Source organism: Prionailurus bengalensis, chromosome A2, assembly GCF_016509475.1.
Source record: "Prionailurus bengalensis isolate Pbe53 chromosome A2, Fcat_Pben_1.1_paternal_pri, whole genome shotgun sequence".
NCBI lineage: Eukaryota > Metazoa > Chordata > Mammalia > Carnivora > Felidae > Prionailurus > Prionailurus bengalensis.
Window position 1 is genome coordinate 101,249,514 of NC_057348.1, and position 27,634 is coordinate 101,277,147.

The 27,634-nt window shown below is 38.5% G+C and overlaps 1 protein-coding gene across 11 annotated transcripts in view; it reads right to left on the reverse strand.

Moving 5' to 3' along the window:
• The window catches only part of ICA1 (islet cell autoantigen 1), a 155,645-nt gene that overhangs the window by 102,232 nt on the left and 25,779 nt on the right, over nucleotides 1–27,634 (reverse strand). For all 11 annotated transcript variants that reach the window (XM_043588958.1, XM_043588960.1, XM_043588957.1 and 8 more), the window contains exons 4-6: nucleotides 23,955–24,027; nucleotides 18,823–18,946; nucleotides 14,700–14,898 (exon numbers count right to left, since the gene is read on the reverse strand). In XM_043588958.1, coding sequence (XP_043444893.1) covers nucleotides 14,700–14,898; nucleotides 18,823–18,946; nucleotides 23,955–24,027 — 396 coding nt within the window. The remainder of the gene's footprint in view (nucleotides 1–14,699; nucleotides 14,899–18,822; nucleotides 18,947–23,954; nucleotides 24,028–27,634) is intronic.

Below are 27,634 nucleotides of genomic sequence, written 5' to 3' on the forward strand. Positions count from 1 at the left end.
AGTGGCATCTGCGATACCGGATTAGCTCACTTAAAGAATTGTGAGGACAGTGAAAAGAGGTTAGAGGATCTGATGAAGATTTTGAGGGACACTCTGCTAGTCAGCTTGAGAAAGAAAAGGCACCTGTTATTGAAATGGAAGGAAGGAGAAAGGAAATTTTCTGGAAGAAACAGAACAGCGAATAGCTGAGAAATCATTTCCTCCCTATTTTGGGACTATGGTATAGCTCACTATACTGGTGTTGTCATTTATGTGTCTGCCTCTCTTCCAGCATGGTAGTAAACACTAAAGGCAGAATGTGGTCTACCTCACTGCCTGCTTAGGAGTTTGCAAGGAGACTGCCTCTCAAGCCTGTCTTTGCTCCAAATAGGACAGGCTGCATCCAAGTAAAGCAGTGCAGCTGATGAGGCAGGGTGGAATTTCGCTCCCCTGGATATCTCTGGGCTCTTGGGGTGTGGAGAGGAAGAAATCTAGAAGATCTCACATGACCTTTAGAAGGAAAAGGAAGGTGACTGAGGGTGCAAGTTGGTGAGCTTACCAGGGAGTGGCCCTAGGTTGGAGGCCAAATTGGAGCCTAAGGTAATCTGAGTTACCATTAGGGTGATTCATCAAGGGAAGGTGGCTGAAGCTCCTAGAACATTGCCAAAGAAGAGAAAGAGATGGCTTATCCCAGCCACAGGCTTCAGGGACAGAACATGCAAGTATAGACTGGCTATCCTGCAGCAAAGACAAGAAAGGAGCCTGGGGATTAAGGGTGGCTTCAAGGACACCATCTTCTCTGCCCACCTCCAGGACATAGCCCAATGTCCTCCAGGGAGAAGAAGTAGGATGGAATTCTGAAAGATCATCCAAAAAGAGACTACTTAAACTAGTGCTAGCAGGAAGACAAATTTTTAATAAACTCAGCATTTAAACTGAAACGAGAGAGAATATTTAACTTCCTTTAACTGAACAAGTCTAGAAGTCCCCACCATGCATGGGCAGAAAGAAAACACTTCCAGTCTAGAAAATAAGGAGGTGTGCATGTGGATGTGACCTGAGAAAATTTATAATCCCTTGCTCCCCAGCCCAGCCACATTCTGTGTGGCAATGAGAAAGTTATTTAACCTCTTTAAGCTTCAAAATCCTTGTCTGTCAAGAGGAAATCATGATAATGAGCCTATTTATGCAAAATGCTGGCACATGATAAATCTTTAATAATGTATTTACAAATTTTGTTATTTCTACTATTACATTCAACTTCAAAGTTTCATTTGTCCTATTCAAGAATGGCTGAACATTTGTCAAGAAATGCCAAGGTACTATATTCCCGACAGTCTTCCTTTATAATTTCATAGCCTCTCATGCATGTCCATAGATGTCATTCTACAACAAACGAGAATTACTGTTTTCATACCATCCCTGACTCGTTCTCAACATCTTGGTACTCGCTACAGAAAGTACCTCACAGCCAGGACATTATTTCTTATGAATAATGTTAGCCCTAACAAACCACAGAGTAAAACGATGGCAGTGTTACAGAACCTGGTGATGAAGCCTTCTCTGTCTTAGGATGATCTTGTCCCAAGAGGATGGACCAGTTCCAGGCATTAGATAAACCACATGAACCAGGAAGGATGTAGAGGGGGGAGATTTACTTGTGATGCTGCATTTTTTTAACATGCATATCAGGGCACTAACAGTGCCAGATTGCTCCTGGAAAGTTCCCTGTGTTGAACATGTATAAATGAATTCTCAGAATTGTTTGCCATGTGCCCACAAAGCAGCATGATCTTGAGGAATCAATTCTAGATATTAACTAACCTGAGGCTCCATTCTAGCTTTTTCAGTTTTCTGAGTCAGCCTGGAGAATACTGAAGGGAATTTAATGGAAATAGGAGAAAATATTTAATTAGCAAGATTAATACTAATTGTAGATGAGCAAAGTAAGCATATTTGAGTGTCTGTGGTATACAAATCTCCAGGCTCTAGGGTTTAAGAAAACATATATGGTGATTGCCAAAAAGCACAATAATGCTTAATATAGTAGAACCCCTGGGGGAATCAAGTGGTTTCATTTAACTGACTTTTCCATATAATTCAAGTTTCCTCTATTTTTTAAAAATACTTTAAAAATAAGAAATCTTCATCTATGAAACACTTGTCCTTTTGAATGTCTATCTTGTTGAAAGAGCAAAATCACCTTTTTTGATGGATCAGTCATCATTATGAGCATCAGCTATCCCACAGTGGTGCTCTGGGAAAATAAATGTCAAGATGTGGTCAAGGATTCCCCAGCAAGAGAATCACCTTGGGAGCTCACTGAAAATCAGAGCCCTGGGCCCCACCCTAGGCCTCCTGAATCAGAATCCTTAGGTGGGACTCAGGGTTCTCTGTGTCCAACTTGATTCTCAGAAGATTGTTATGCTCAACATGGGCCACAGAGGCCCTGACTCAGGGTTGGTTGTATGTGTGTCCTTCACTGGAAACATCGCATGGCCTGCTATCTACCTGTGCCTATTTGCTGTAGGGCCTTGGATACTTTCTTCTTAGGAGTCAAAATCTTTCCATACTGTACTGGTTTTAAACCTACAGGCTGATATGCACAGGAGCCTTGGAGAGAATGCTGGCCTTTGTGATGTCTACTCTCCATCCATGAGCCTTACAGCATTTGTTCAGACATTGGGCTCTGAGCTTAAAGTATATTGCTATGGATTCAGGCACCTGACCCCAAGGAACCCATGCTGAACACCAGTCATTTCACTTCAAAAGTGCACTTAGAGAGCAAGGTACAACAGAAGTACTAAATGCTGAATACAGAAATGTGACTAGATTAGAAGACAAATTGACAGGTTGCCTTGGTGAGAAGAAAAACTCCAAATACTCTTTAAGAGTACTAGTATAATAAGTCTTTGGGGTCAGAAAAAATGAGAACAGAGGATGCAGAATGTGCTGGAAGATGTGGCTGCTACTTTAATGCAAAACTGGTCTCCTCCCCCACAAAAACATTTTCTCTCACTACACACAGGGATCCACTTATTGGATTAGCAAGAACTTGGGGCAGAAATGGTAGAAGGAGCATTAATTTTTTTGGATTCAGAGGACCTGGGTCCAAATTCCAATTCATATAAGTAGCCAAAGGTAAGTCAGACTCTGCCTTTTCCGTCTTAGCTTAGAAACAGGACAATGAATTCATGCCCTCGCTGAACTGCTGCTGTCTAGCTTTAATGAAGTAATGAATATGAAACAGCTTTTTAAACTGAAGAGCATTTTACAAATATTTAATCAGAAATATTCCGCATTGTGTACATATTTAAGTGGCTGCTACATCTATCTATATGGCAGAATGCTAAGAAAAACTCGAGGCTGGGAAAAAATTCAAATATGTTAATTATCTCATATAAATAAAGTGATCATATTGTTCAGTGTAGACTTAAATATCGGCTGTGCTTTTGTACTAGAAAAAAGATATCTTTAAAATGAGCAGTATTTTGACTTTTGCACAACTCATGTTTAACATTCTCTTAAAATACGTTGTTCTTACTTTCTCAATCGAATAGGTGAAAAAGTTGATTAAGTCTTTTATTTTATTCTCAAAACACCCTTTCCTAGCATCAACTTCTTAATGTTTACTTTACTTACATGATGTATTAGCTGAAATTGTAGAATGGTGGAGGAAATGGGGACATGCCAGGCAGAGAAGAGAGGCAAGTAGGTCAATATGGAAAACAAGAGGTTTGCCCCAAACCCAAAATACACTACGGATAGGAAAGAGGGACGCTAACTTTGGAAACCATTGTCTGGCTCACATCACTACTTTTAGCTGTTGCTTTTTAAAGTGGAAAGATGTGCAAAAATTAAAAGAAAGAAAAAGAAAAAGAAAAAAGTGAAAGGCCAAACTAGTTCTTTCAGCAGAGAATTAAAATTAAAAGCAGACGGAGGCCCAGATAATAAGTACCAATAAAAGCTTTAGCTGACATAGCTTCAATTTACAAATCATTGGCTTTTCCTGGCAGGGCTTGGGGAAGGAGGGTGAGGAAGCATCGCCTACACAGTCTGGATGTGGAAGATATGGAAATCTTTAAAATTAAAGATGCTTTCAACTTTTTAAAACATTGATTTATGGTGACTATGATAAAATCTGTGAAACCTGAGTCCCCCATGCAGTCTGAAAGCCCTGGTGGCTACTAAGTCCCTATGCCTTCCCAGTCATATCTGATTTTGACATGTATACTTTGTTTGCAGGAGCCCAATCTACAATGTGTGTGCAAAAAGATGCGTGGTTTAGAACCTGCATGTATTTCAATTTCTTTTTAGAGCATTAGGAGCATTAAGAGGCCCTTGTAAGAGTATTAAAAATAAACTGGTAATAAATAAACACTGGGAAGCCAAAGGGGATAGAGATTGATTCACGACAACTGATATTACTTCTCTAGAAATTTTAATGACAAAAATCAGGGCTCACAGGCATGTAAGTATGCTCAGTTTCATCTGTAAAATGTGTAAGACTACCAATTAAAAGGAATTGATGAAATTGCTAGATTTAGAGAGAAAAGTTGAGAGAGATACTTAGTGCCAGCAAGATGTATGAGCATATTAATCAGCATGCACGAGAATTAGATGTGGACAATGAACACAGAACATGTCATTCAAGCCAGCAGAAAACCTACACATTAAGAGATCCAATACCAGCCTATACAATGCTGCAATGCAACTGCAAAGACCTAATGTGGGGTCCAAAACATGGAGGCTGTTCCCTCTAAAATAGTTGCCCTCTCCCCCTTTGATTCTGTTTTGGGAAAGCATTTTTCCCTGCATTCTCACTGGTGCAATTCAGACAACTCCTTCCTTCCAGGACGCAATTGAGAGGAGATGGGAAAAGTTATCTGCTTGCTTTCTCACCTTTTCCCTAAACCCTTCAGGATATGCGAAACTCTGCTTGTTCCAGTTCTCTTAGAACAGTGAAGGCTTTCAAAAGAAGCATTCTCTTCTTTCTTGATTTTGGTGGGTTTCCCTCAGGCATCTGCCTTTGATCCTTCTTTTCTTCAGTGACTTCACCACCTCACATGGCTCTCCCCCTGCTGATGGCTCTTGAAAATGACTTCATCTTCCAACTTCTTCATCTGGCTGCCCATGTGACATCACCTTTGGAACCTGGCTTCTCATCTGTTTTTGTCAACTTGGAGTTTCCTCTCATTTTATCTCTTTCCTTGTACCAAATCTTATCTGTTCTCACTCTTATCTGTTCTGCAACTCCAACCTCATTCTCAACCCTCTCCTCTCATCCCGCAATCTAGTCCTCTGCCACAGAAGCAATCACTATTGCCAGGTTCTCGTGTATCCTTTCCCCCCTAATTTAAGATGAAAAAATTAAAGGGGAACAAGATCCTAAATGTAATAAATTTTACTCTGCTAGCTTCTTTTCAGTTTCCCTATTTGAGAAATTTATTTATTTCCTATACATTAATCTATGGGCTTTTCATATGGCTCTTCTTCCCTATATGTGGGTTATTTTCCAAGTGTCTTTGCCTGGACCTCTCTCAGAACATGAACTAATACCCATGAACTATGTTTGCTTATAAGAATGCAGAGTCCCACCTCTCAAGCCCAGAGGAGGGGAGGAACTATTTAAAGGAACAAAGCAGAAAAAAAACAAAAACAAAAAACAAAACAAAACAAAACAAAAACAATATTCTTCAATTTGTTTTTATAATTAATCTATCTTGAGAAGTATCCCCTATTCCAATGTCAGCAGTCACTAGAAGAACCACAGTAAGGAATCAACATCTAAATGACAATAGTTGTCTCAAGATCACAGCTGGGGAGTGAATTTAAATAGATGGATGGACAGATAGATGGGTAGTTGGATAGAAAGAGCCAATCAACTGTGAAGTGTTACCAAGCCCTAAAATCATATTTCATTTGATGGGAACAACAGAAGCCTGATTAATGCATGTGGGAATTGCATGTCAAAGTTATACCAATGGCCTTTCAAGGGCCTGCTTCTTCTTAGGGCTCCCTGAGTCCATGTGAAATTGGCCAGTGTAAGATTTTAGGGCTCCTGTATATGAATTTCATTCATCTTATGCAATGATTAAGTGTAGGATAATTGCTGAATATGCAACAGAAGTTTTTCAAATAGTTCTATTACACCTAGAATTGTCCTGAAAGTTTTATGCTAGAAGAGTTCAGCATACACACTTTAAAGCTGCTTTCTATTCAAAGTTTTACTTTCACCAAAAATTTCCTAAAGGAGGCAACATGAAGCCACCGTGAGAGAAGTAGCTGGTGGAGAACTGTGCATGCTTCAGCGAACAGAGCCACCATGAACCAGTCATAAATGGGGTGACATGTGGGCGTCCATGGCTAATTTCCCTCTGAGATTAGTATTATGTCAGTTTTCTGGAGATCAAGGAATCATCAACTATCTTCTTACTATTTGCTTTTTTTTTTAAATCTCAGAACTGTGAATCGAAATACCAGTTTTCTATTAACTCATTCTTTTGATAGTTCAAACAATAAAGTATAGATCAACTTAGGACTTGGATGCAAGAAGATTCTGAGTTTTCCTGAGGGACGGGAGAACCCATGAAACCACTAACAGCCTTTGACTCCATCATGTGGCGATTACTACTTGAATAAATCTTGTTAGAAATGCTTTGTTGGGGGTTTCTCAAAAATTAACCCAATCAATTTAAAGAGTGCTACTCAAAACCTTTCAATATCCCTTGATGGCAAACTAACACAGAACACAGATTTCTCCCAAAGTAATTGTGATGTAGAGCTTTCTTTCTGAAAGACTAACTCTCCATAGCCAATTAAAAAATCCAGTCTGATGTAGAAGTGACAATTTAGAAACCATCAAATCATGATTTTTTCTCCGTCACTGAAAAGTCTGGTTGTGAAGAGGAATATTTCTGAAGAAAATTCTTTTTAACTCAAATAAAAGCAACGTACAGTATTGTGAAGTTACTGGCATTCAGGAAGTAGTATATTGCCTCTGTTGGAAATTAAATAAAATCACATTCTATTTTGTGTACCTAAGTAAGCCACCATTTTGTAAAATAAGAATAATAGCATAGTGGGACAAATCTCTAAAGCATAAACATTTAAAACCAAAGTGCTTAGCTAACCCACCAGCTACCACTGTCTTTTTTTTACACTAAATTCCTTAAGATGGCAAGAACTGCAACCAATTTGCCAAGAGAGAATAAGAGGACTAGCTGGGAAAGATGAATTTGAGCTGTTAATCAAAAGGAAGAGGCTAATCTAGAGGGACAGACAGATATGGCAGACTCGGAGACTAGAGAGACAGTAACTAGTATATCATACTTCTTGAATACAGTGAATTTCCATTTAACCATAATCTAAAATGACACCTTCTTCAGGAGCTACCAAAAGTAGACAGAGGCAGATGGAACAGTCTGTGGTTGGGCTAGGGGGAGGGGAGGGAGAGTGTCATGGGCACTAGCCACTCCTCTGACCCTGCAGCCAAAAGCACAACATGATGAAATACGGAAATAATGAATCCATCCAAGACATTCTAGCTGCTAACACACTGAGAAGCCCTTGTTATAAAATGGGCTCATTATATGGCAGTATTTTGATCTGGAACCTGATGGTTCTACTCAGTAAAATCTTATGTTTTGTATATTATCACCCATGAAATTCTAGAAACCAGGTTTGTATATGCCATCCAATACATATAAGTCTTAGGAAGAAAAGCCAGACAATTTGGCAAAAGGAAAACTATCTTGGACGGGATCAGTTCACACTTCGATAACACACTTTTGTCCAGTCTACTCTGAAACTTGAGAGTTAAGCAGGCTTTTCCTTCAAACAACTGGAGAAATGCCATATGCAAAGATTTGATACCTCTCTCAAGAGAGAAGTAGTCCTCTCCACTCCTCTGTGAAAAAATCTATTTCAAACCAAAACATTTGCTTTTATGCTATTCTATAGGTTTATTTTTAAACATATCAATATTTACTATTCTTACAGAAATTACAGAATATAAATTATGAATTAGTACTGTGTACAGTATTTTCTAGGATGATAAAATCAAACAACTCCTTGCTTGTATAACCTAAGTCTTATTTTTATTCAATGGAAGGATTAAATTTCATTCAGGAGTACAAATATTTATAAGATGTATATTATGTTTGTTTATTATGCATTTGCGGTTCAAAGGAGGGTCTTGAAAAGCTATTTGCACACCAATATCCATAAGTAGCACTATCTACGCTAGCCAAGTGATGGAAGCAACTTAAATGTGTCTGTCGACAAATGAATAAGTACAATGTGGTGGTATAAGCATACAGTGAAATACTACTCCTTAGAACTATTATTATTCCTTGAAAAGAGAAAAGATCCTGCCACATGCTACAACATGGATGAACCTTGAAGACAATATGCTAAGGGAAATAAGCTAGTTGCAAAAAGGCAAATACTGCATGATTCTACTTATATGAGGTATCTAAAGTAGTCAAATTCATAAAAACAGAAAGTAGAATGATAGTTACCAGGGGCTGGAATGATAGGAGGGGCAAATGAGGAGTGGTTGTTTAATAGGTACAGAGTTCCAGTTTTGCAAGATGAAAAAGTTTTGGAGATCTGCTGTACAGCAAAGTGAATATACTTAACACCACTGAACTGGACCCTTAAAAATGGTTAAGATGGCAAATTTTATGTTATGTGTTTTATCACAATTAGACATTTTTAAATTTTTAAAGCTTCTTAACTTCAGCATGCATTAGAGGTGTCTATAAATCAAGGGCCAGCCAACTCTTTTCTGTAAAAGGGGCAGAAGCTAAATATTTTTGGCTGTGCAGACCACAGTCTCTGTTGTAACTACTCATACCCCTATGGTATCATGCAAGCAGCCATAGATAATATATAAATGAATGGGCATGGTCATGTTACAATAAAATCTTCATTTACCAAAACAGGTGGCTGGCCCATGGGCCATATGTTTCTGACCCTTGCAAAAGTATTCTCTAAATAAAAATATAATTATACTCATTTTGTAAAAATTTAAGTCTCCTCTGCCCAAGATTTATCTTGTGAGTGAAATATTCTTTTCCAGAGTCTAAGATTAAAGCAACAGTGACAAGACCAAGCCGACTCAACAAGACCAATACTTACCCAGAGTTAAGAGGAAAACACTTCACTGACAAAGGACATGTTAGCTCTGTACCAGTGTCTGCACTTCTCTACAGATGACCTTAACAATTTCAGACCTTAACAACTTAGAGAATGAATTTGAAAAATATTACAGCTGGAAGAGAGCTTGGCGGTCATCTAGTACCTATTTCTCCTTTAGTGATTGAGAAAATTGCCATAGACTTACCAGGACCTATCCAAGCTGTCCCAGCTGGTGTAGGCAGGGCTGGAGACAGAGGGTAGAGCCATCCGAACTCTGAGGTCATGCTCCTTTGTCTCTATTTCCAATCAGGAGCCACAGCCGGCCAGACACCAGGTTTGTAAGTTATGTTTCATGCCTGCTATTCCAAATGGTCTTGGCTTAACCCTGAAACTAATTTTTGTCATTTGCCAAGTTCGGGGGGGAAATTAATAAAGACACATAGAGCCCCAAAGGCCTCACCTCATGAAATTTAAAAATGAAAGCAAGGGTGTAATTATTTGTTCCCTTCCCAGTGGTACCATATGGAAATGGCATGTTTTTCCTATGGCATTCAGGTAGTATAAAGAAACCACCACCCAAGGGTAAGGTTTAGCAACTCGATTTGGTCTTCTTGGGGGCCACAAAAAACAGGGGCCCTAGTTAAACAACCAAAACAAACAACAAACACACACCAAAAACCAACAAAAGAAAATGGAGAGTTATGAAACAGATAGGTTAAAGAGTGTGTTAGCTTTACAAAAGGAACTTTCACCTCATGAAAGAGCTCAAGCCAGTGCATAGGATTGTAGCACTGGAAGAGACAGAATTGATAATGGGCCAAACACCCTTCCCTTTTATGTATGAATTAAAGCAAGTCCTGGAGTCAAGGCACTGCTTAAGCAGGCACGGTGGTGTTGGTCTATTGTGTGGACCCAAACCTGAAATTCTCCATGCTCACTCAACACAACTCATTGGGGGGTCTCAGCCCTGTCCTTAGCACTGAAATGAAGCAGAATACTCTTGTAAGCCAGAAAGCTGGAGGGCCCAGGCAAAAAGGAAAGGCTTTTTATCTCAGAATGAGGAGATGGCTGAGTGGTGATACTCCTGCATCTCTTGGCGTCTCCAGCTCCCGTGGGACCTGCCCTCAATTGCTAAAAGAGCCTGACCTCTGACAAAGACCAATGATTTCAGCAGTAATTAATGATACTGTCAAATTAATTAACCCAAGTCTTTGTCCACAGGAAAAAAAAAAACTCTCTAATGTCAATACTGCTGTTTACTAGTCCTTGACCAAGCTCTATAGATCCAAACCTTCAGTCAGGACACAGGAACACCATGGGCTGATGACCCCAGCGAGGTCCCACCTATTAAGCCATTTGTTAAGAAACCTTCTCACAGTAACATATCCTTTGATAATGGGACTTTAGTAAATTTACAGCTCTCCAAAATCTAACATGATTTTAAAAAGACACAAGCCCAAGAATGCCAGTGTGTATCATTCATATTTCCTACAATATGTTTTAGATACCCTTTTGAATTATGGTGATGAAACCCTAGACAAATGCTGTAGGATTTCATTAAGCCATTTAATAAATGGCCCTCATTAAAACGCTGGTTCCCTTGTCCTTGTCTATAAGGACTCGGACTCATAACAAATGCCCACGTATACATTTCCATATTATCTCTTAAGAGGATTCAGAACTATTTTCTTACACCTAACACGGCTTTTATTCCATTTAGAATAATTACCCTCCATCCCATTTCTGACTTTCAAGAAAAACAAGACATTTAATTGACCACAGGAGGACTCTCTCAAGGGCATCAGGCTGCAAAAGCTCTTCTGTGAGCTCACAACTTAAGCTGATGTAATCTGCTACAAGAAGCTGACTTCTATTTTTAAATCATACCCTTTTACTCTGCCTTCAAAGGGCACATATATCACACGTTGTAACTGCTCATAAAATACTTTGTGGTGTAGTCTCCCGTCCATTTCCCTCCTGGGGTGAATCACACTGTCAGGAGGGGCTTCCTACTGCTCACAGTCATCCAGCCCTGCACATTTAAATTCATCCACCATTTCCTATTATTTGGTCTTTAGGAGAATAACTACATATGGCCACACTCTCCAGGTGTCTTGTTTATCACGGTAATTTTGACAAGGAACAGATGACTAGCAGGGTCCTTCTTGAGGGCTGGGATCAAGCTTTTCCACCTCTTTGTATTTCCATCCCCAAATATAGGCACTTAATAAATGCTTATTAGTGTTGCTGCTGAGAGATCTGTCATCAGGCCTATGTGCTTCAAAGGTTGCCAGAATGAAAACAGATTGTTTGCTTTGTTTAATTTTAAGTTTTTCATTCATCGTTTTGGTCATGCTCATGGTGTGTTATTTAAAAGTTTCTTAGCACTTTGAAAATACTATGAGAAAAGCTTTGGTTGGAAGGGAAAGTACACTTGATCTTGCTATTTATTTATTTATACTTATTCTGCACATTTCTAAGAAGACAGAAGACTCTGTATGTAATTAAAGTGCTGCTACTGTGGAGTGTAGGAGAGGGCAGAACATATATTGCCCTGGTCTACGTGCATCTTGGTTCTGTGGCACCCCATGTCTCACCTAGATTTGTACAAGAGCCTCCCAAGCAGCTCTCCCAGCCTCAAGGCTTGGGTCCTTCCAACCCCTTCTCTATATTTTTTGGGTGAGCTAGTGAGAACACAGAGGTGGTTATGCTTCTTTGGGAAGCCTCTCCTATGTGTTCCCATGATACCATGTGCTACCACAGACAATGGTTCATCATACTGCATCAAGTTTACTTGCTTGATCCCCAAGTGACTACATGTGACAGGAGGGCAGTGATCACGTCTACTTATTCACTACTATACCTTTCTGCATCTGGCCTACCATGCAGTGGGGCTTCCATATCATTTGCTGGATGAAAGAATAAATGAATGAATGCATACTAAAGATTGCAACTCAGGGGATCACATCTGTGAGGATGAATTAGAATTCTGTCTCCTCAGAAAGTGAGAACCCAAAGAACTGAATTTATTGAAAAATACCACTTTTCGTTCAGGATTCATCAGTTGAAATATGAAGGTGACAGCTGGCTCTGCAGAGACTGAAATTCTCCTTCCCACAGTGGCACCTAAGAAGCCACCCACAGCCAGACCCCTCTCCCAGAGGATATAGAAAAGTGTTTCAGTAGCATGTTTCTGAGAGATAAATGGAGACTGTTTAAAATGGAATCCCGCTGGGACAAAACACTAAAGCTTGCTCACAGTTAAATTTCATGTTATAAACTCCAAGCAAACAGCACATTCCACAATTTAAATCCATTCCAAAGAAAGCGGCAAGCCACAAAATAATGTTACTTCTTACCTACAAAACCATATGTCAATTCCAGGTGTGGGTGGTGGGAATCCCTATCGATCTGAGAAACAGAGTCTGGAACTTCAAGCTCAATGGCTGGAATCTGACCATCTGATACGAGTGCTAACTTGGGGGCCAGGTGCTGGCCAGTGAAAAGACAAATCTGGTCCCTGTCCTCATGGGCAGTCCTGCCTAATCAAATATCCACTTGAATACAGACTTCTTTAAAAAAAAATTATTTCCCTAAATTCAAAGTACACCATGTTCAGCTATTAAATTAAATCCAGGGCACATGGGATTGTAGAGTAAGGCATTGCTTCAGCTACTTCTGCATGGCAAAAAAATTTTTTAAACCATATTTTCCAAAATCAACAGATTGATGACACTAAAGAGTGGGTAGTGTTTCAACATTCAACCCAAATGACGAAGAGCTTGGTTTTTATTTCATCCTAACACAGCTAGTAACCACCCTCCAAAACAAAACCAAATAAACACAATTCCACGTGAAATTCTGCCTTCCAGAGTAAGTGTATGTTTATTTTTATTACACGGCACAAAAAAGGCATTCAATAAATGTTGGATAAATAAATCACAGACAGGTATTACTATGAAAATGACTGTCAATTTTAGATACGTTCTTCAACTTTTTTTTTCCTCTTAAGGAAAAAAATTATGCCTATTTTCTAAGATTCTGACTTTCATTTCCTTGTCTGACCTTGGACTTGTTACTTAACCTAGGTATCACTTTCTTCATCTATAAAATTAAATTTGTATCTTGATTATTGTGAGGCTTAAAGGAAATAGTAAATATAAAATGACTGGCACTATTGCCTCCAAGTACCGTCTTGTTTGTTTGTTTGTTGTTTGAACTTCTCTACTCCATCCTCCTCCAACCCCCGAATAAAGTGTCAAAGACAAACCAAATTACTGGCCTGATTAGAAAGTCAGGAAATTTCTCATGTAGGCTGGGCCTTGATTTTCTCATTTATAGAATGAGTGAGTTTTCCTAGTTCATGCCTTTTCAGTTCAGATTTTCCATGAATTCAGAAATCTGTCTTGCCAAGAATTTAGATGCTGCTACTACATTAAGGTTATCTATAATCAGAAAATAAACTCCGATTCCCTTCATAAAGAGGGATTCCAAATTGCAAACGAAAATAAAATTTGGCTTTTAAAAGAATTTGTATCAATCTAATACTAAGCCAAGAATTGGTGACCCTATTCTTAAGCAACAGAAGGTCCCTCCTTTCCCCCATCACACAGACACACAGACAGACAGACACACACACACATACACAACCTCCTACGCTCTAGCAGGGTTTCCCATTTACAACTCCACATGATGTACCTAAAAAGAAACCTTGGGATTTTAAGCAACATCACTAATTACAAATGGATCATTTGAAATGAGTAAGATAATTGACACAATATTATGTCAAACCTAACATTTGCTTGATTTTTTTTTCTTTCACATCCTGAAATACATCCAAAATCAACCAAACAAAGAACTACCAAGACTGTACACAACAAAGTCATTGCATATTCATAAATACTCAGTATATGACTGCCACCTAGTGGTAGGATCTGTCTTCGTATGGCCAAATCTCCAAACGGCTAAATTGACGCAAGAGAATTAAAAAAACAAGGGAATATTGTTCTTCTGCTACTCACCAGTTATTTCAGGGAAATTTAAGAGCATACCCACCTCCTCAGCAATCTATTTTCCTCAGACAAATTTCTGAAGTGGTCTATTGCAGATGCCACATTAGTTAATCCCACAACCAAACCCCACTGCTTCTCAACCACTTCACAAAACAAAGGAACATTATTATTCTATTAATTTTAATACTCATTAGCAATTAAAAAAGATTTCTCCAATAGCCTGTACTCACTTCCCACTTTCATTTGATCTAATCTTGATTTTTAGTTATGCATGAGAAAGCATTTTGAAGTGACAACCTTACAAAAAGTGTACATTATATGAAAATCCGACTTCAATTAGAACTAGTTACTAAATCCCAGCAATTTCCAGCTGTCTCTTCTATCTTACCCTTAGAGAATTATATATCACATTAATTGGTATTCTGTCACATAAAAAGACACTGGTGATGATTAATTGCATCCTTGGTGCTTTTGAGTTATGTCTTCTTCACTAGAGTGATTCAAATCACACCTCATTACCTTTCAGCAGGTACCCCTCTTGGTAACCTTCATAAAATATCCTACCTTCCTGAACTTCTCCATTTGCTTGTAGAGGTCTGGATCAAGCTCCTGTGACACATCCTTCATCCATAATAATGCCCCTCTGTATTCAGTCCGGCACTGCTCCATGCGATTCACCGTCAGCCAAGTGTCTGAGATGGCCCGGTGCCGAAAAGTCTCCACTTCTTGGTGAAATCGACACAATGGATTTCGCAAGGCCAACCTAGACAAGAGGATAAAGCCATAATCTTGAAACTAAGCAGGCCATCAGTTTGCATCCTTGACAGTTTACCAATCTTAAACTCATGAGCCTAGAACAGTGCCTAGAATATAGACAATGCTGCAGAAATATTTGATGGATTATAATTGAAATGTATGAACTGATGAGTTCACCAGAAATGATTACCCATGTACTCATTCCTTAGATAACTGTTACTTGAATGTACCATTGGGAAGGGTTTCCAACAGTACTGTTGGGGGTGGTTTCATGTCTGGGCAAAGAATACCTGTCTGGAGTTGGAACCAATCCTGCGTTCATGGAGAAGGGTCAAGGCATAACCATTTCCCATTTCTATTCTTGGCATTCCCTGCTTCTGCTCCTCTGAAGCCTGGCTCTTTGAGAAGGGGTGGACTTGTATTTGACTAGGGTCTCCCTGGCTAGGTCATTGTTGGATTACTCTCCAAATGCTAGGAGTTCTGCTCCCACAGTCACAGAGAATAAAGCATGAACAGAAGAATTTTTAAATGGTCTAGGAAGGGAGAGAAGCACTGTGGATCTACTGTGTTAGGTACATTCAGATAGGTTATAGGATTGAGCCTTATAAAGAAACAAAACTTAAGGATTCTACCATAAATGAATGTATACCATACAATGAAGTGGATAGAAAATAATTATTAGTTGTAACATATCATCATTTATTAAGTAAAAAAAAATGTTTGAGGCATATCAAACTTTGGATGCAATATTTTACAGGGGAGGGAAATACTGCCTCTCCCATCTTCCTACCCAAGATGAGTAACATTACATGAATTACACTCTTAAGATACAGTTGTCTGCATGAACTTGCAGGGCACAGGTTCAAAACATAAAAATAAGATGAAGAATTACATCTCAACTGAAATGCAAACTTATTTAGCAGAAGGGAACAGTGGTGTTAGTGAGCTGAAGTCAGCGCTTGGCATCTCCACCAGCTTCTACAGTGCCTCACATGTGTAGAGCACAGGAAGATTACAGATGGGCCAATAAACTGTTTAAGAAAAAAACCCTTTATTATATTCTCCAGTTTTCCTCTTTTCTGTAAAGCATTGTTTTTAAATAGTCAGCACTTCTCTAAAAGTAGTTTGCTCATATCATCCTACCAAAGTGTTGCAGGTGGTTTTCAAAGACATATTATGGTGCCATAAAGTAAGCTTGTCCTTTATCACCATTGGATTAAATTTAATACCCACCTTTCATCAAATTGAATGCACAGTTGTAGCAATGACTATCAAATAAGTCAGTAAAACAAATGCTCGTGTGAAGGTTTATAAAACTGGAGACTTCTATTTAAAGAGAGAAAGAGTCCTCAGCTGTCCGCCTAAGAATCCTGTTCATTTCTGGACTCCTTCTTCTCTTCCCTTGGACCTTGCCAATTTCCCTAAACTGGCTGAAAAAGAGTCTTATGAATAAAATATTCTCAATTTCTTTGACTGTTGTAAAGTTAGACAGAAACCTTTGAAGAGGTAATGACATGATGATAGATGTTAAGATCTTGAAGGAAAGAAAAAAGCATACAAAATCACTTCCATTTTTTTCTGTAACTTGCTTCGCACAAGATTAGAAAGGTGAAAACCTGTTCATTTGTGGTACCAAGGACTGAGTCTAGACCAAGGAAAAACTCAATAACCAGAAATACCAAGCTTTAGTGGAAGACTGGTACACATTTTCATTGATGAAAACCTACACAAGGGGAATAATTAATAAACTGCCTAAATAAAGGTTTACTCCAAAGACATTTATCATTTAGCAGGAAAATGTGGAAGTGACCCAAGTAATAAACAGAAGGGCTCGGATTAAGCATATTGTGGAATGCCCTGGAACACTATGCTATAGTTGTTTTTTAAAATGTATACATGGAGAACAAAAGGTGTTATGGCTATTTGATCAAAAAATCAATTTGCTAAGTGATCAGCAAGCAGTACTCCAAAAAAACTGTCTGGTGTGACGCTGTTTCTATTAAAAATATATCCCAGCATATTTCAAATTATATCCATTCGAGATCTGAAAATTCAACTTTGTCAGAGTTTTATGTCATCATCTACTTTGTTCATATTTAGGAGGACTGGTGTGGATGTCATGTGCCCGGTCAGCAGCTGAGTGCTGTGAAACCAGGGCCACCTTGCAGGAGGTCACCTTCCAAATTTTAAAGTTGTCCAGGCTGCATTAAATTATGGATATAGTGCAGTTTGCTAGTTTATAGTGGTGATACTTTTAAGTACTCTTTGCATTGTTTCTGTTGATTTCTTTTACTGTTTTTGTTTATATCCAAAGGTTAGATTATATAAACTTAAGGTACCACATGTGTGTTCTGGGAGATAATTTGGTACACAACTCTGAAACGGTGTAACTGGATAGCCATGTTATAAAGTAATTATGTGATCAGTAATGGCAACTTTTACAGTGATTGTGTCCAGGGATTTGGCTTCGTTTCCCATAAGCTGATGTACAACTTGGCATACAGGTATGTATAAGAATTTTTCCCACTGAAATTAGTGATAAGTACATGTTTAACACATGAGAATTTACTCTTTGAAAGATTTATTGAGAACCAATTATCTTGGTAAGGCTGGGGAAAGTATATATGCATAGAAAATACCTATCAAAGCATTACATGTGGGTCATCTGTATTAGGAAATTTTTAATTGCTTTTTAATTTTCTCCTTTGGACTTGACTCTTTTAAATTTTTTCAGTAGTATTTTTACAAGGAAAAACGATTATAAATAAGATTGATTAAAAGGTACAACTGAAAATTATAAGCAAACACTTTTCTTGGAAAACAAGTGCAGAACTATTGGACATAGCTTCATTCAACTATGAAAGTTGGCACTGCCCACAAAGTCAGGGTCCAGATGTTATTAGGGAGAACCAACGTGCCCAGGAGTAGGACCACGGGAAAGTGACACAGTTGGTCTCTTCCTTCCACCCCGCCTTTTCCAGGTTTTCACTGAAACTTGTGTAACAGGCTGATGGCCTGCTCTTGGCCCACAGGGACCGAAAGAAGAAGAAATTAAGAGAAGAAATTTTTGGACAATTGGGGGAAGCAAAATGTTTGTAACCTGAAAATTTTTGGAAACTACCTACATGTCTTATGTAGGTATAATCTTGCCTAATATTAGTGACATGTTTAGGCTAATTAGTGACTGGAGGAAGAGGAATGGAGAAGGAGTGTCACTTTCCTCAGGCACTAAATGCAACTGCATGCAGGGGCTCCTGCTTATTCTACACCAACCATAAAATGAGTCATGAGAGTGTTAAAAAAATGTCACTTCTCTGCCACAATTTCCTCTCTACCAGAGCTTCTCAAACTTAAATGTGCATCAAAATCAACTGGGAAGATCTTGTTAAAATGCAGATTTGGGTTCAGCAGTTGTGAGATGGGGCCTAAATTCTGCATTTCTAACAAGCTTCTAGGGGATACTGCTGATGTTGCTGGTCCAGGGTCTGAGCAGAATGGGTCCGGGAATCATGACCACCACCTCTCCAAAGTTAATTGGCCTACAGAGAGCAGACAGGGAACACTTCCACCTGGTCTCATTAGGCTCCTGCTTTAATCAGAGGCTGGAAGGGGATCAGCCTGACTGCTATGGGCAATGCTGAAGGTCAAACATAAGCCTAGGCAGCACTCAGAGTGATTGCCAAATGAAACGCTCCCTACAGACCAGAAGAAATATGAAAAAAAACGAAAAACTTAAAAATTAATAGGGAGTAAAAAAAATCATACATGTTATCTTAATCAGAGAGTTAAATACAGACTAATAACTGAGAACAGAGTAGCTCCTCAGTCTCAGGGGAGAGACTTCTAAAGAACAGGAGAGTCCCCTCCATGGCTGGGTAGACGCCAGATTCTCTGCTGACCCCCCAGTGGAGCCCCAGTGAAGGCCACACACCTTTGCTGGGAAGAAAAGCAGAGGGCCTTTCCCGTTGCTTGCATCATCTTTCCTGCTCTGGTTTTGTCTTGGAAGCCTTGGGATCGGAGAAATTTTCCCAGTTCGTTTTCTTCTTGAGACAAGACTGATGAAGAAAAGACCAAAAGGAGCCATGAACAATGAGCATTTTTATTACAGAGAGGAGAGACCCACCACAAGTTCCTCTCTCTTTTAGAGGGAAAGACGGGATGAAATTAAATCCACGTGGCAAGCTACAAGGTAAGCCCTCCCCCCACCACCATTTAACTTTCATGCTGTCCCTCCATTTGCAAAAGGAGAGATCAAATTCACTTGAGTACATCTGTCAGTGGGTTTGGTGCCCTGTAATCAGAACCAGAAAATGACCTCTGCACTGAAAAGCGAGCCGATAATGTGCCGCTTCGAGCTGAAATAAAGAAAGTTGGGTTTGTCAAGTATGACTGTGGGAATCTTTTGTGGCTGCCTATAATATAGGGCCGGTTTCCTCTGCTTATTCTCTCTCACTGGCTTTTTGATCTCTGCTTTCTGAGGTACATTCTACTTGATTGCAAAGCAATTCCATACCTTATTCATGACATGAGTTTTTGGTTGGAAGTGGGAGTGGGGATCAAGGGTGGGCAGGTAATCGGGTTGACGTCTCAGTGGGGTTTTTAAATGCAGAGCTGGAACCATGAATTGGTCATGTCTAATCCTGGCCTTATTTTTAAAGGCAACCTCAGATGACACTGCTGGTGAGACAGTTATTGGTACAGCTTTCTGCAGATTCATTTGACAGTAAACATAACATGTCACAGAATTCTTTGTATCTTTTGACATTGCACTTCTACTGTTAGCACTTTCCAAGGATTTAGTGAAATGGGCACAAAGCTGCAGACAGAAAAGTAATCAAAACATCAATATTTATAGCAGCAAAACACTTTCTTTCTCTACCCTGGGGACTGATTTATAAACTAGTGTGTATCCAAACAATGGAATAGTGGGCTGTTACACAGCCACTGGTCCCAAATCCACATTTACCAACAGCTGAGCAAAGAATGACACTGAGCTTCCTAAATGTTTTCTTTTCAAAATATAGCCCTTCTAGGGACTGAGTTTGACCACTACTCTGATTTCACATTTACTTATTTATGCATTTACACATCATGTGTCTCTAAAAATGTTTTTTGAATGCTACTAGGATTCTTGTCCATTTTCATAAACAATCCAGAATTCCTTCAGAATGCACCCCATTCCTGACACAACCACTCCAATGAGAGCATTAGCCAGGAAACACAAATCCAAAGGTGAAGGTTACACTTGTTACTGCTTCCTTATTAATCTCTGACTGTAGTTCACATGAAACTTTCCAGAGGAAGACGTTTCTGGAATCCATTCTTCCTGAGAAATAAATGACTATCCTCCTTCCTCTCTGCCCCTCAAGAATCACATTGAGTCAAAGTCTGCTCAAAGACTACTTCCCTATGAAGTAGTTGATCCCTGTTTCTCTGTGACAGCAGCGCCCTCTTGGCTTCTGGTATTAGGTTGTTGGGGTCGGGCGTGTGTCTTCTATATTTTGACACTCTAACCTTCTCAGGACAGGGACCTCATCCAACTATGCACTCCCCAGGGTGAGCATAACGTCTTATACAGGGTACTATTAAGTGCTCGTAAAATTAAATTAACTATAATTTTTGCCTTATTATCCTCATATACTTTATTTCACTTTATTTTTCCTCACCACTTCCTATCCCACTTTGTTTCATTTTAAATGCTTAGCCATGATTCTATGTAGCTTAAAAAAAAACCCTATAATTATAAGAAGTTTTGTTGTTTTATATTACCTTCTATTCCTTCTCTCTACTTAACTGATACGGGACTCGATTCCACAACGAGTATGTCCCTACGGAGAGCAACTTCACATTTTCGTTCATAATAGCACGAGGCTACTGTCATCTTTTTTTTTTTTTACCTTGAAGTCTCAAGTCACATATAAATGAACATATTTAGCTTAAGGCTAGGAAGAAACCATTCATGGCACCTACACAATTACACAGTTGGTGAAATGTACTCTTTCCTGAATAAACCTCAGCAAGTTGAAGCATTTGAAAAATTACTTTTTGTTATTTTATGCACTTGAGGACTAAATCTAGGGTGTGAAATGGTTTCAAGAGCTGGACTCTAATTAATTGGCAGTGTTGTTCAGAGGGAGGCAGAAAACGTTTGAGCCTCATCAGACTCCAGCTTGGATTACTTAGTGATGACTATTATTTTCCAAGAAGGGATGCCCATTTCTTAATTTTGATTTTAAAATTCAAATACTGAAATTAATTTAGGGAGCTTTAAAATTCAGGTGCAACACAGGTATCAGATAACTCGCCAGTTTCCACTTACAAGGTTTAACTTAACCAGGACTTAAGAATTCAGACACACACAAAAAAACCCTATTAATATTTAATTGCTGATTAGATTTTCAGATGTTTCCTAAAAAGGGAACTAAAACCAATTAGATTGGCAGCATTAATTCACTCAGCACAGATTTATGGATGATCTAATACATACTAGGCACTGTTCTTGCCACTGGGAATAGAGAGACAGACAAGACACACAAGGTCCCTGCTCTTACGGAGCTTTTGTTCATGTGGCAGGAGACAGAAAATAAAAAAAAATACGTACTCACAAATACAAAACCCAAAAAGAAAAATACCAGATAGAGCAGTAAGAAGAGGGGAGTAAGAGAAGCTGCTTTGGGCTAGGTGATCAGAAAAAGCCTCTCTGAGCAGGTGACCACTAAGCTGGGCTCTGAATGGCAAGAAGGAGGCCACTCTTTTTTTTTTTTTTTTTTAAATCCAAGTTAGTTAACATATAGTGTAATTATGGTTTCAGGAGTAGAATTTAATGATTCATCACCTACATATTATACCCAGTGCTCATCCCAACAAGTGCCCTCCTTAGTACCCATTACCCATTTAGCCCATCCCCCCACCCAAGAAGGAGCCACTCTTAAGATAATTAGGGCAGGAACATTCCAGACATAGGAAATAGTGAGAGTAAAAGGCCTCAGGTAGCATGGTGGCTAAGGGCAAAAGTGGCTGGAGAGGTGAGCTGGGCCAGATCATGTAGGAATTCATAGACTATGGTATGGAAGTCTGGATCTTGATTCAATGTACATTTTTAAAGCTTTTTATTTTGCAAGAATTTTAGGCTTAGACTGTAAATAGAACAGAGTTCCTGTATACCCTTTTCAGCTTCTCCTAACATTAGTATCTTACATAATCATGGTACAATTTTCAAAACTAGGAAATTAACATTGGTAGAGTACTATCAACTAAACCACAACTTTATTTGAATTTTACTAGTTTTCCCATGAATGTCCTTTTTCTTCTAGGATCTAATTCAGGATCCGACCTTGAAGTGAGTTATCGAGATTCCATCTCCTTCAATCTGTGACAGTTCCTCAGCCTTTCTTGTCTTTCATGACCTTCATGCCCTTTAAGAGTACTGGTTAGATATTTTGTAGAATGTCTCTCAACGTGGATTTGTCTTATTTCTCACAATTAGACTGGGGTTACAGATTTTGGGGAAGGAAACCACACAGGTGGAGTGGCCTTCTTAGTGCATGATACCAGGGCTACATGATACTAACAACACATTGTCACTACTGGTATCAATCTGGATCACTTGATTCAGGTGGTGTCTACTGGGTTTCTCCACTGTAAAATTATGATTTCTTTCTTTTGTAATTATTAAAAATCTTGGAAGGAAATACATGACACTGTGAAAATACCCAGTTTCTCCTCAAACTTTCGCCCATTAATTGTGCCACCTTTCAGTGAACCTTGCCTGCCACAATTCTTACTGTGGTATTTGCCTAATGATGATTTTGTGATTCCCTCATTCCTTCTGTATTTATTAACTGAAATTATTTTATAAGGAAGAGCTGTTTCTTCTCCCCTGTTTGTCTATTTCCACACTGACTTAATGGATATTTACTTTACTTTATTGGTTATAACCCAGAACTACTGTTATTTATTTTGCTATTCAAATTGTCCCAGCTTAGACCATTGGGAGCTCTTTGACTGTGGTATAGACAATGGGCAGGAGAGGGCAAGGAGATCATTTAGGAAGCTGAAGTAAATCAAGTAGGACAGTGATAGACAGTGGTGGCATGAACTAAGATAGTGAGAGGATGGAGACTAAGATGGAGAGAGGAAGGAGACTGAATGCTATTCAGGCAACAAAATGAACGAGCATTTAAGACTAACTGGATGTGGGATAGAGAAACGGTGGGGGATGTATGTCCTGTGTCTTGATTTACTCAGAACTCAAGACTATGAAGCTATAGCCCAGAAGTCTTAACTTAGTAAACAGTAACAGAAAATTTATCAAATTCTGCCTCTAAGTCCTAGGATTTTGTACTTTCCCCCAAAGAGTCTTAACTAAAGACTAATGAAGGAAAATCATCAATTGTTACTTTGTGATTATTGGAAAGAGGTCTAGCAGCAGTCAGAAACAGAAAAGCTTCCCATGTTCTAGTCTCAGAAATATAGAAATTATACTATTAAATCATCTACGAATGGACATTTTAAAACATATTAACACATAACTTGATATTTAGCATTTCAGAGATAACTGAGTAATAACTTTAAGGCAGAATCCTATTTCCCAATAATCCAATATCCAACATAAAAAATGCTCATGAAGAAGCGCTATTGTCAAAATATAGTCAAGGAATTACCTATATGTGCTTTCTCTCTCCATTTTAAGAGGAACAAATCTGGATATAAGAGAGCCAGGGCAATCAAATAAAAACAACACCAATTTTTTTTAAAACCCAAACATAAAACTGAGAAAACTTTTTTATAATTAGGAAAATAAATGATATGTACTTACCCATGGGAGACCCAATATAAAGTTCTTGTTCTAGTTATTTGCATTGAATGATATACAACCTATGTAAAGAATTTCTGATAAAATTATTAGAGACCCTCCTTCCCACCAATTAAAGACCAAAGACAGCACTCCTCAATAGTAATTTCCTTGTCTTACTTCCTAAACATGTGAAATGATGTATTAAGGCAAAATATCCTATTTCTCACTGTTTATCTGATCAATATGTATACTTAGGGCATACTTACAACATATTCTCTTTTGATAGAGTACAATTGCTTTAGACAAGTCCAAACAGGTTCTCTGAATCGAGTGAAACAGCTATAATAAAAACACAAACAAAATGTTAAAAAAAAAACCAGACAGCAGTGAAATAAAAATTATTATACTGAACATAACTATAGTGTTTGATTTGCTCACTAAACATAAGATTGCAAGCCTAAGTATGCTTGGTGTTATGTGGTAAACTATGCAGGAACTGTGACCAGAGTCTTTAAAAATATGCTCATATTATTCTATATTTATTGGAATCCATCATCTTTGTGATCTTAATTAAGATCTCCAGAACAATAATTTCCTCCAGACTACTGAAATAATAGCTGAAAAACAGAAATCCTAAATGAAGGCACCAATTAGAGGACTCGGTAAACCAGAGACCCAATATTCATTCATAAGTTAATTTATTTCTTCTCCCACTTGATGTCTTTTTTTCAAATGTGGATCCCTCAATTAAGCATCATATTTAAAACACAACATTAGCTTATTTTGTGATCCTAATGTATTTTATGGCATGCTTAAACAACTCTATAAAAAGCCAACAAAAATCAACCAGCTGAATATTTAATTTAGAAGACATCTGGTAAAACGGAGTTTAGCTAGTAGCCCTGATCATTCATTTTCCCAATGATTTCATAAGATGTACAGATAATTTGAAATCTAATGTAATGCCAAGGCCGTATCAGAGGAAGTTAATGGAAAAGCAGGTGGGTAATACTGAGAAGAATCTAACTAGATTTTAACCAACAGTGGTCCTGGTCTTTGCTTCAGAAACCCAAACAAGCTCAAGAGAAAATCAAACAGATACTTCACACTGTCTCTACCCTCTGTCTACCAACTCAGAGACCAGGGCTGGTATCAGTCGGAAAACCTAGCAAATATTCTGTCTCTGAAGAGCCACCTAAATGAGCCAGAGCAAAACTTTTCCCCCTCTCTTTGATCTTATTGGCCATGGTGATGTAATAGTTATGTGTTGGTATTATGAAGTACTTCACTGTTTGAGTTAAAACAGAGGATGTGTGTCATAATAAACATGACCAATTATCTAATAAAAAGAGATGCATGCATATATACTTAAAAGATTAAAAACCATTCCTGAAATGCTTAACATGATAAAACCTGGTCATGAAGAATATAAATTTTGCTATATCTTATTTCATTACACTGTATCCTCTATTTAGAAAAGAGCGAGAGGGAAAAGAAAAACCTTTACCATAAAAGAAAACAGAGAATCAGCAGTCTGAATCTCTTCCTTAACAAATGCTTGATATCAGGATTCTGGGTCACAAACCACCAACACATAGTAATTCCTGAATATAGGACCAAGAAGTTCAAAAAGTATGTTCTGATGTCACTGTTCATTTTTTTTAAAAAACTGAGGTGTAAATTAAATGCAACTGGGGCACCTGGATGGCTCAGTCAGTTGAGTGTTTGACTCGATTTTGGCTCAGGTCACGGACCTCACGGTTCATGAGATGGGGCCCCACGTCAGGCTCTGTGCTGACAGCATGGAGCCTGCTTGGGGTTCTCTTTCTCCCTGTCTCTCTGCCCCTCCCCCAGTCATGCCTTCGCTTGCTCACTTCTTCCAAAATAAATAAACTTAAAAAAAATAAGTGCAATAAAATGCGCACCTCTGGAATGTCCACTTCTGCAGGCCTACACTCTTCTCACCACATCCAAACTAAGAAACCAAAGACCATCTACTATGTTGTGGCACTCACTAAAAGACCTGCCATCACAGGTTACTTTTGACTGTTCTTAAGAGCTGTTTTTGAGAAAATATTTCATTAACAGCTAATTCTTGACACATATTTAAACTTAGTGCAACATTTCTATCTATATTAACTTCCCAACAGATTATAGTAGAATCTGACCATTATTATAACTTGGCAATAAACTTTTCTTATGCTGGCAGAATAAAAGTTCTTGTTTCATAAACTAGTGTTCTGTGGATAACTTAGGGTAAGAACACATCAAAATGGTTTCCACATCATTTACATATGTTTTATTGATGGAGTCCATGCTCTCTACAAACATCAATACTAGTTTGAACATTTTTGCAACAAACACCTCTATTGTGTAACATTATTAGTCTCAGCTAAGTACTGTGGATGTTATGTGCCTCGGACAGCAGCTATTTTGATTTAAGTACAGTTGGTTCAGCAAAAATGCTGCCAGGGGCGAATAAGCATAAAAATAAAATTACCATATTGTGTTTAATGAACTAATAATTACATATTGAATTCCTTTTTGAATAATACTTGTATTTAATGGGTTGTTAAAAAGAAAAATAATAAAGGTACAAGATGTGAAAAGCATATGCAATTTATAATCATTTCAATTATATGCAGAATACTAAAATCAGAACAGATGCCTCCTGGTTCTACTTTTCTCCACTGTTAGCAATCTCCATTAGAACATTCCCATCAAACCTAGCTTCAATTTGAACAATTCCAGAGACAGGGGAAAGGGCTGGGAACTGATATTTATTGCATTAACACGCACACTGATTCAGTTAGTATTTACTGAATGTGTATAGTGTGTCTGGCTGAGGATACTATGGTGAATAAGGCTGACATGGAATTTGATCTGTTAGTGGAAGTAAGGCAGACAAATGCATAAACATTTGGGATATTTTCATGAAAGATACATACTATGAACAGGGGCCCTGGGTCTGGTTCTCCCCTCAGAGGCACAGAATGAATTATCCTTCTCCCACATGACAGACCTTTCTATACAATCAAGAACTAATATAGGTCCCCTTAAGCCTCTCTGTTCCAGTATAACCTTTTGAAATCCTGGGCTTTTTACTCTAGTCCTGTTAAATGTGCAGTTCATTAACTTTAGCTTATATGCTTGTTTGTTTGTTTGTTTGTTTGTTGAGAGAGGGGGTGGGGGAGAGGGGCAAAGGGAAAGGAGGAGAGAGGGAGAGAGAGGATCTCAAGCAGAGCTTAAGCTCCCACTGTGTGTGGAGCCCAAAGCGGGGGTCGATCCCATGACCCTGGGATCATGACCCGAGCAGAAATCAAGAGTTGGATGTTCAACGAATTGAGACCCCAGGCACTCCCTAGCTTTGATGTTAAATTTAGAGATCATTTTGAATTCTTATCAGGTCGTGTACTGTTCCTCACAGAAGTGATAAGTAGGCTTTTTAAATTTTAATCTAAACTATTGGCAGAATGTCTAGCAAGATAGGGAGTTAGTGGGCCTTCTACTAGTTATATTAGTATTTGGGAATCAACCAGATAGGAATTCAACTTACTGTATTTTTAACTAATCTAACTAAATATCTGCTTAGTTAATTCATTCAAGAATTTTATTAGACTCTACTAGGATCTTGTGCTATCATCTTTTCCCTTTTTTAGAATGTAAGTATTTGCCTGACCCTAGTGTAATACCATGTGCAGTGGGTTTCTGATTCCATTAACTTTTTTCAACAAGCATTTATTGAGAACTTACCACTTGCCATGCAATCCAGCCACAAACTTGAAAAACAAATTAACTGAAGCATACTAGTGGTTACACAAGAATTTGCAGGTTTTTAAAAAATATGCTGGGATTAGGGTACCTGGGTGGCTCAGTTGGGTGAGCACCCGATTCTTGATTTTAGCTCAGGTCACGATTCCAGGGTCGTGGGATCGAGTCCTACGTT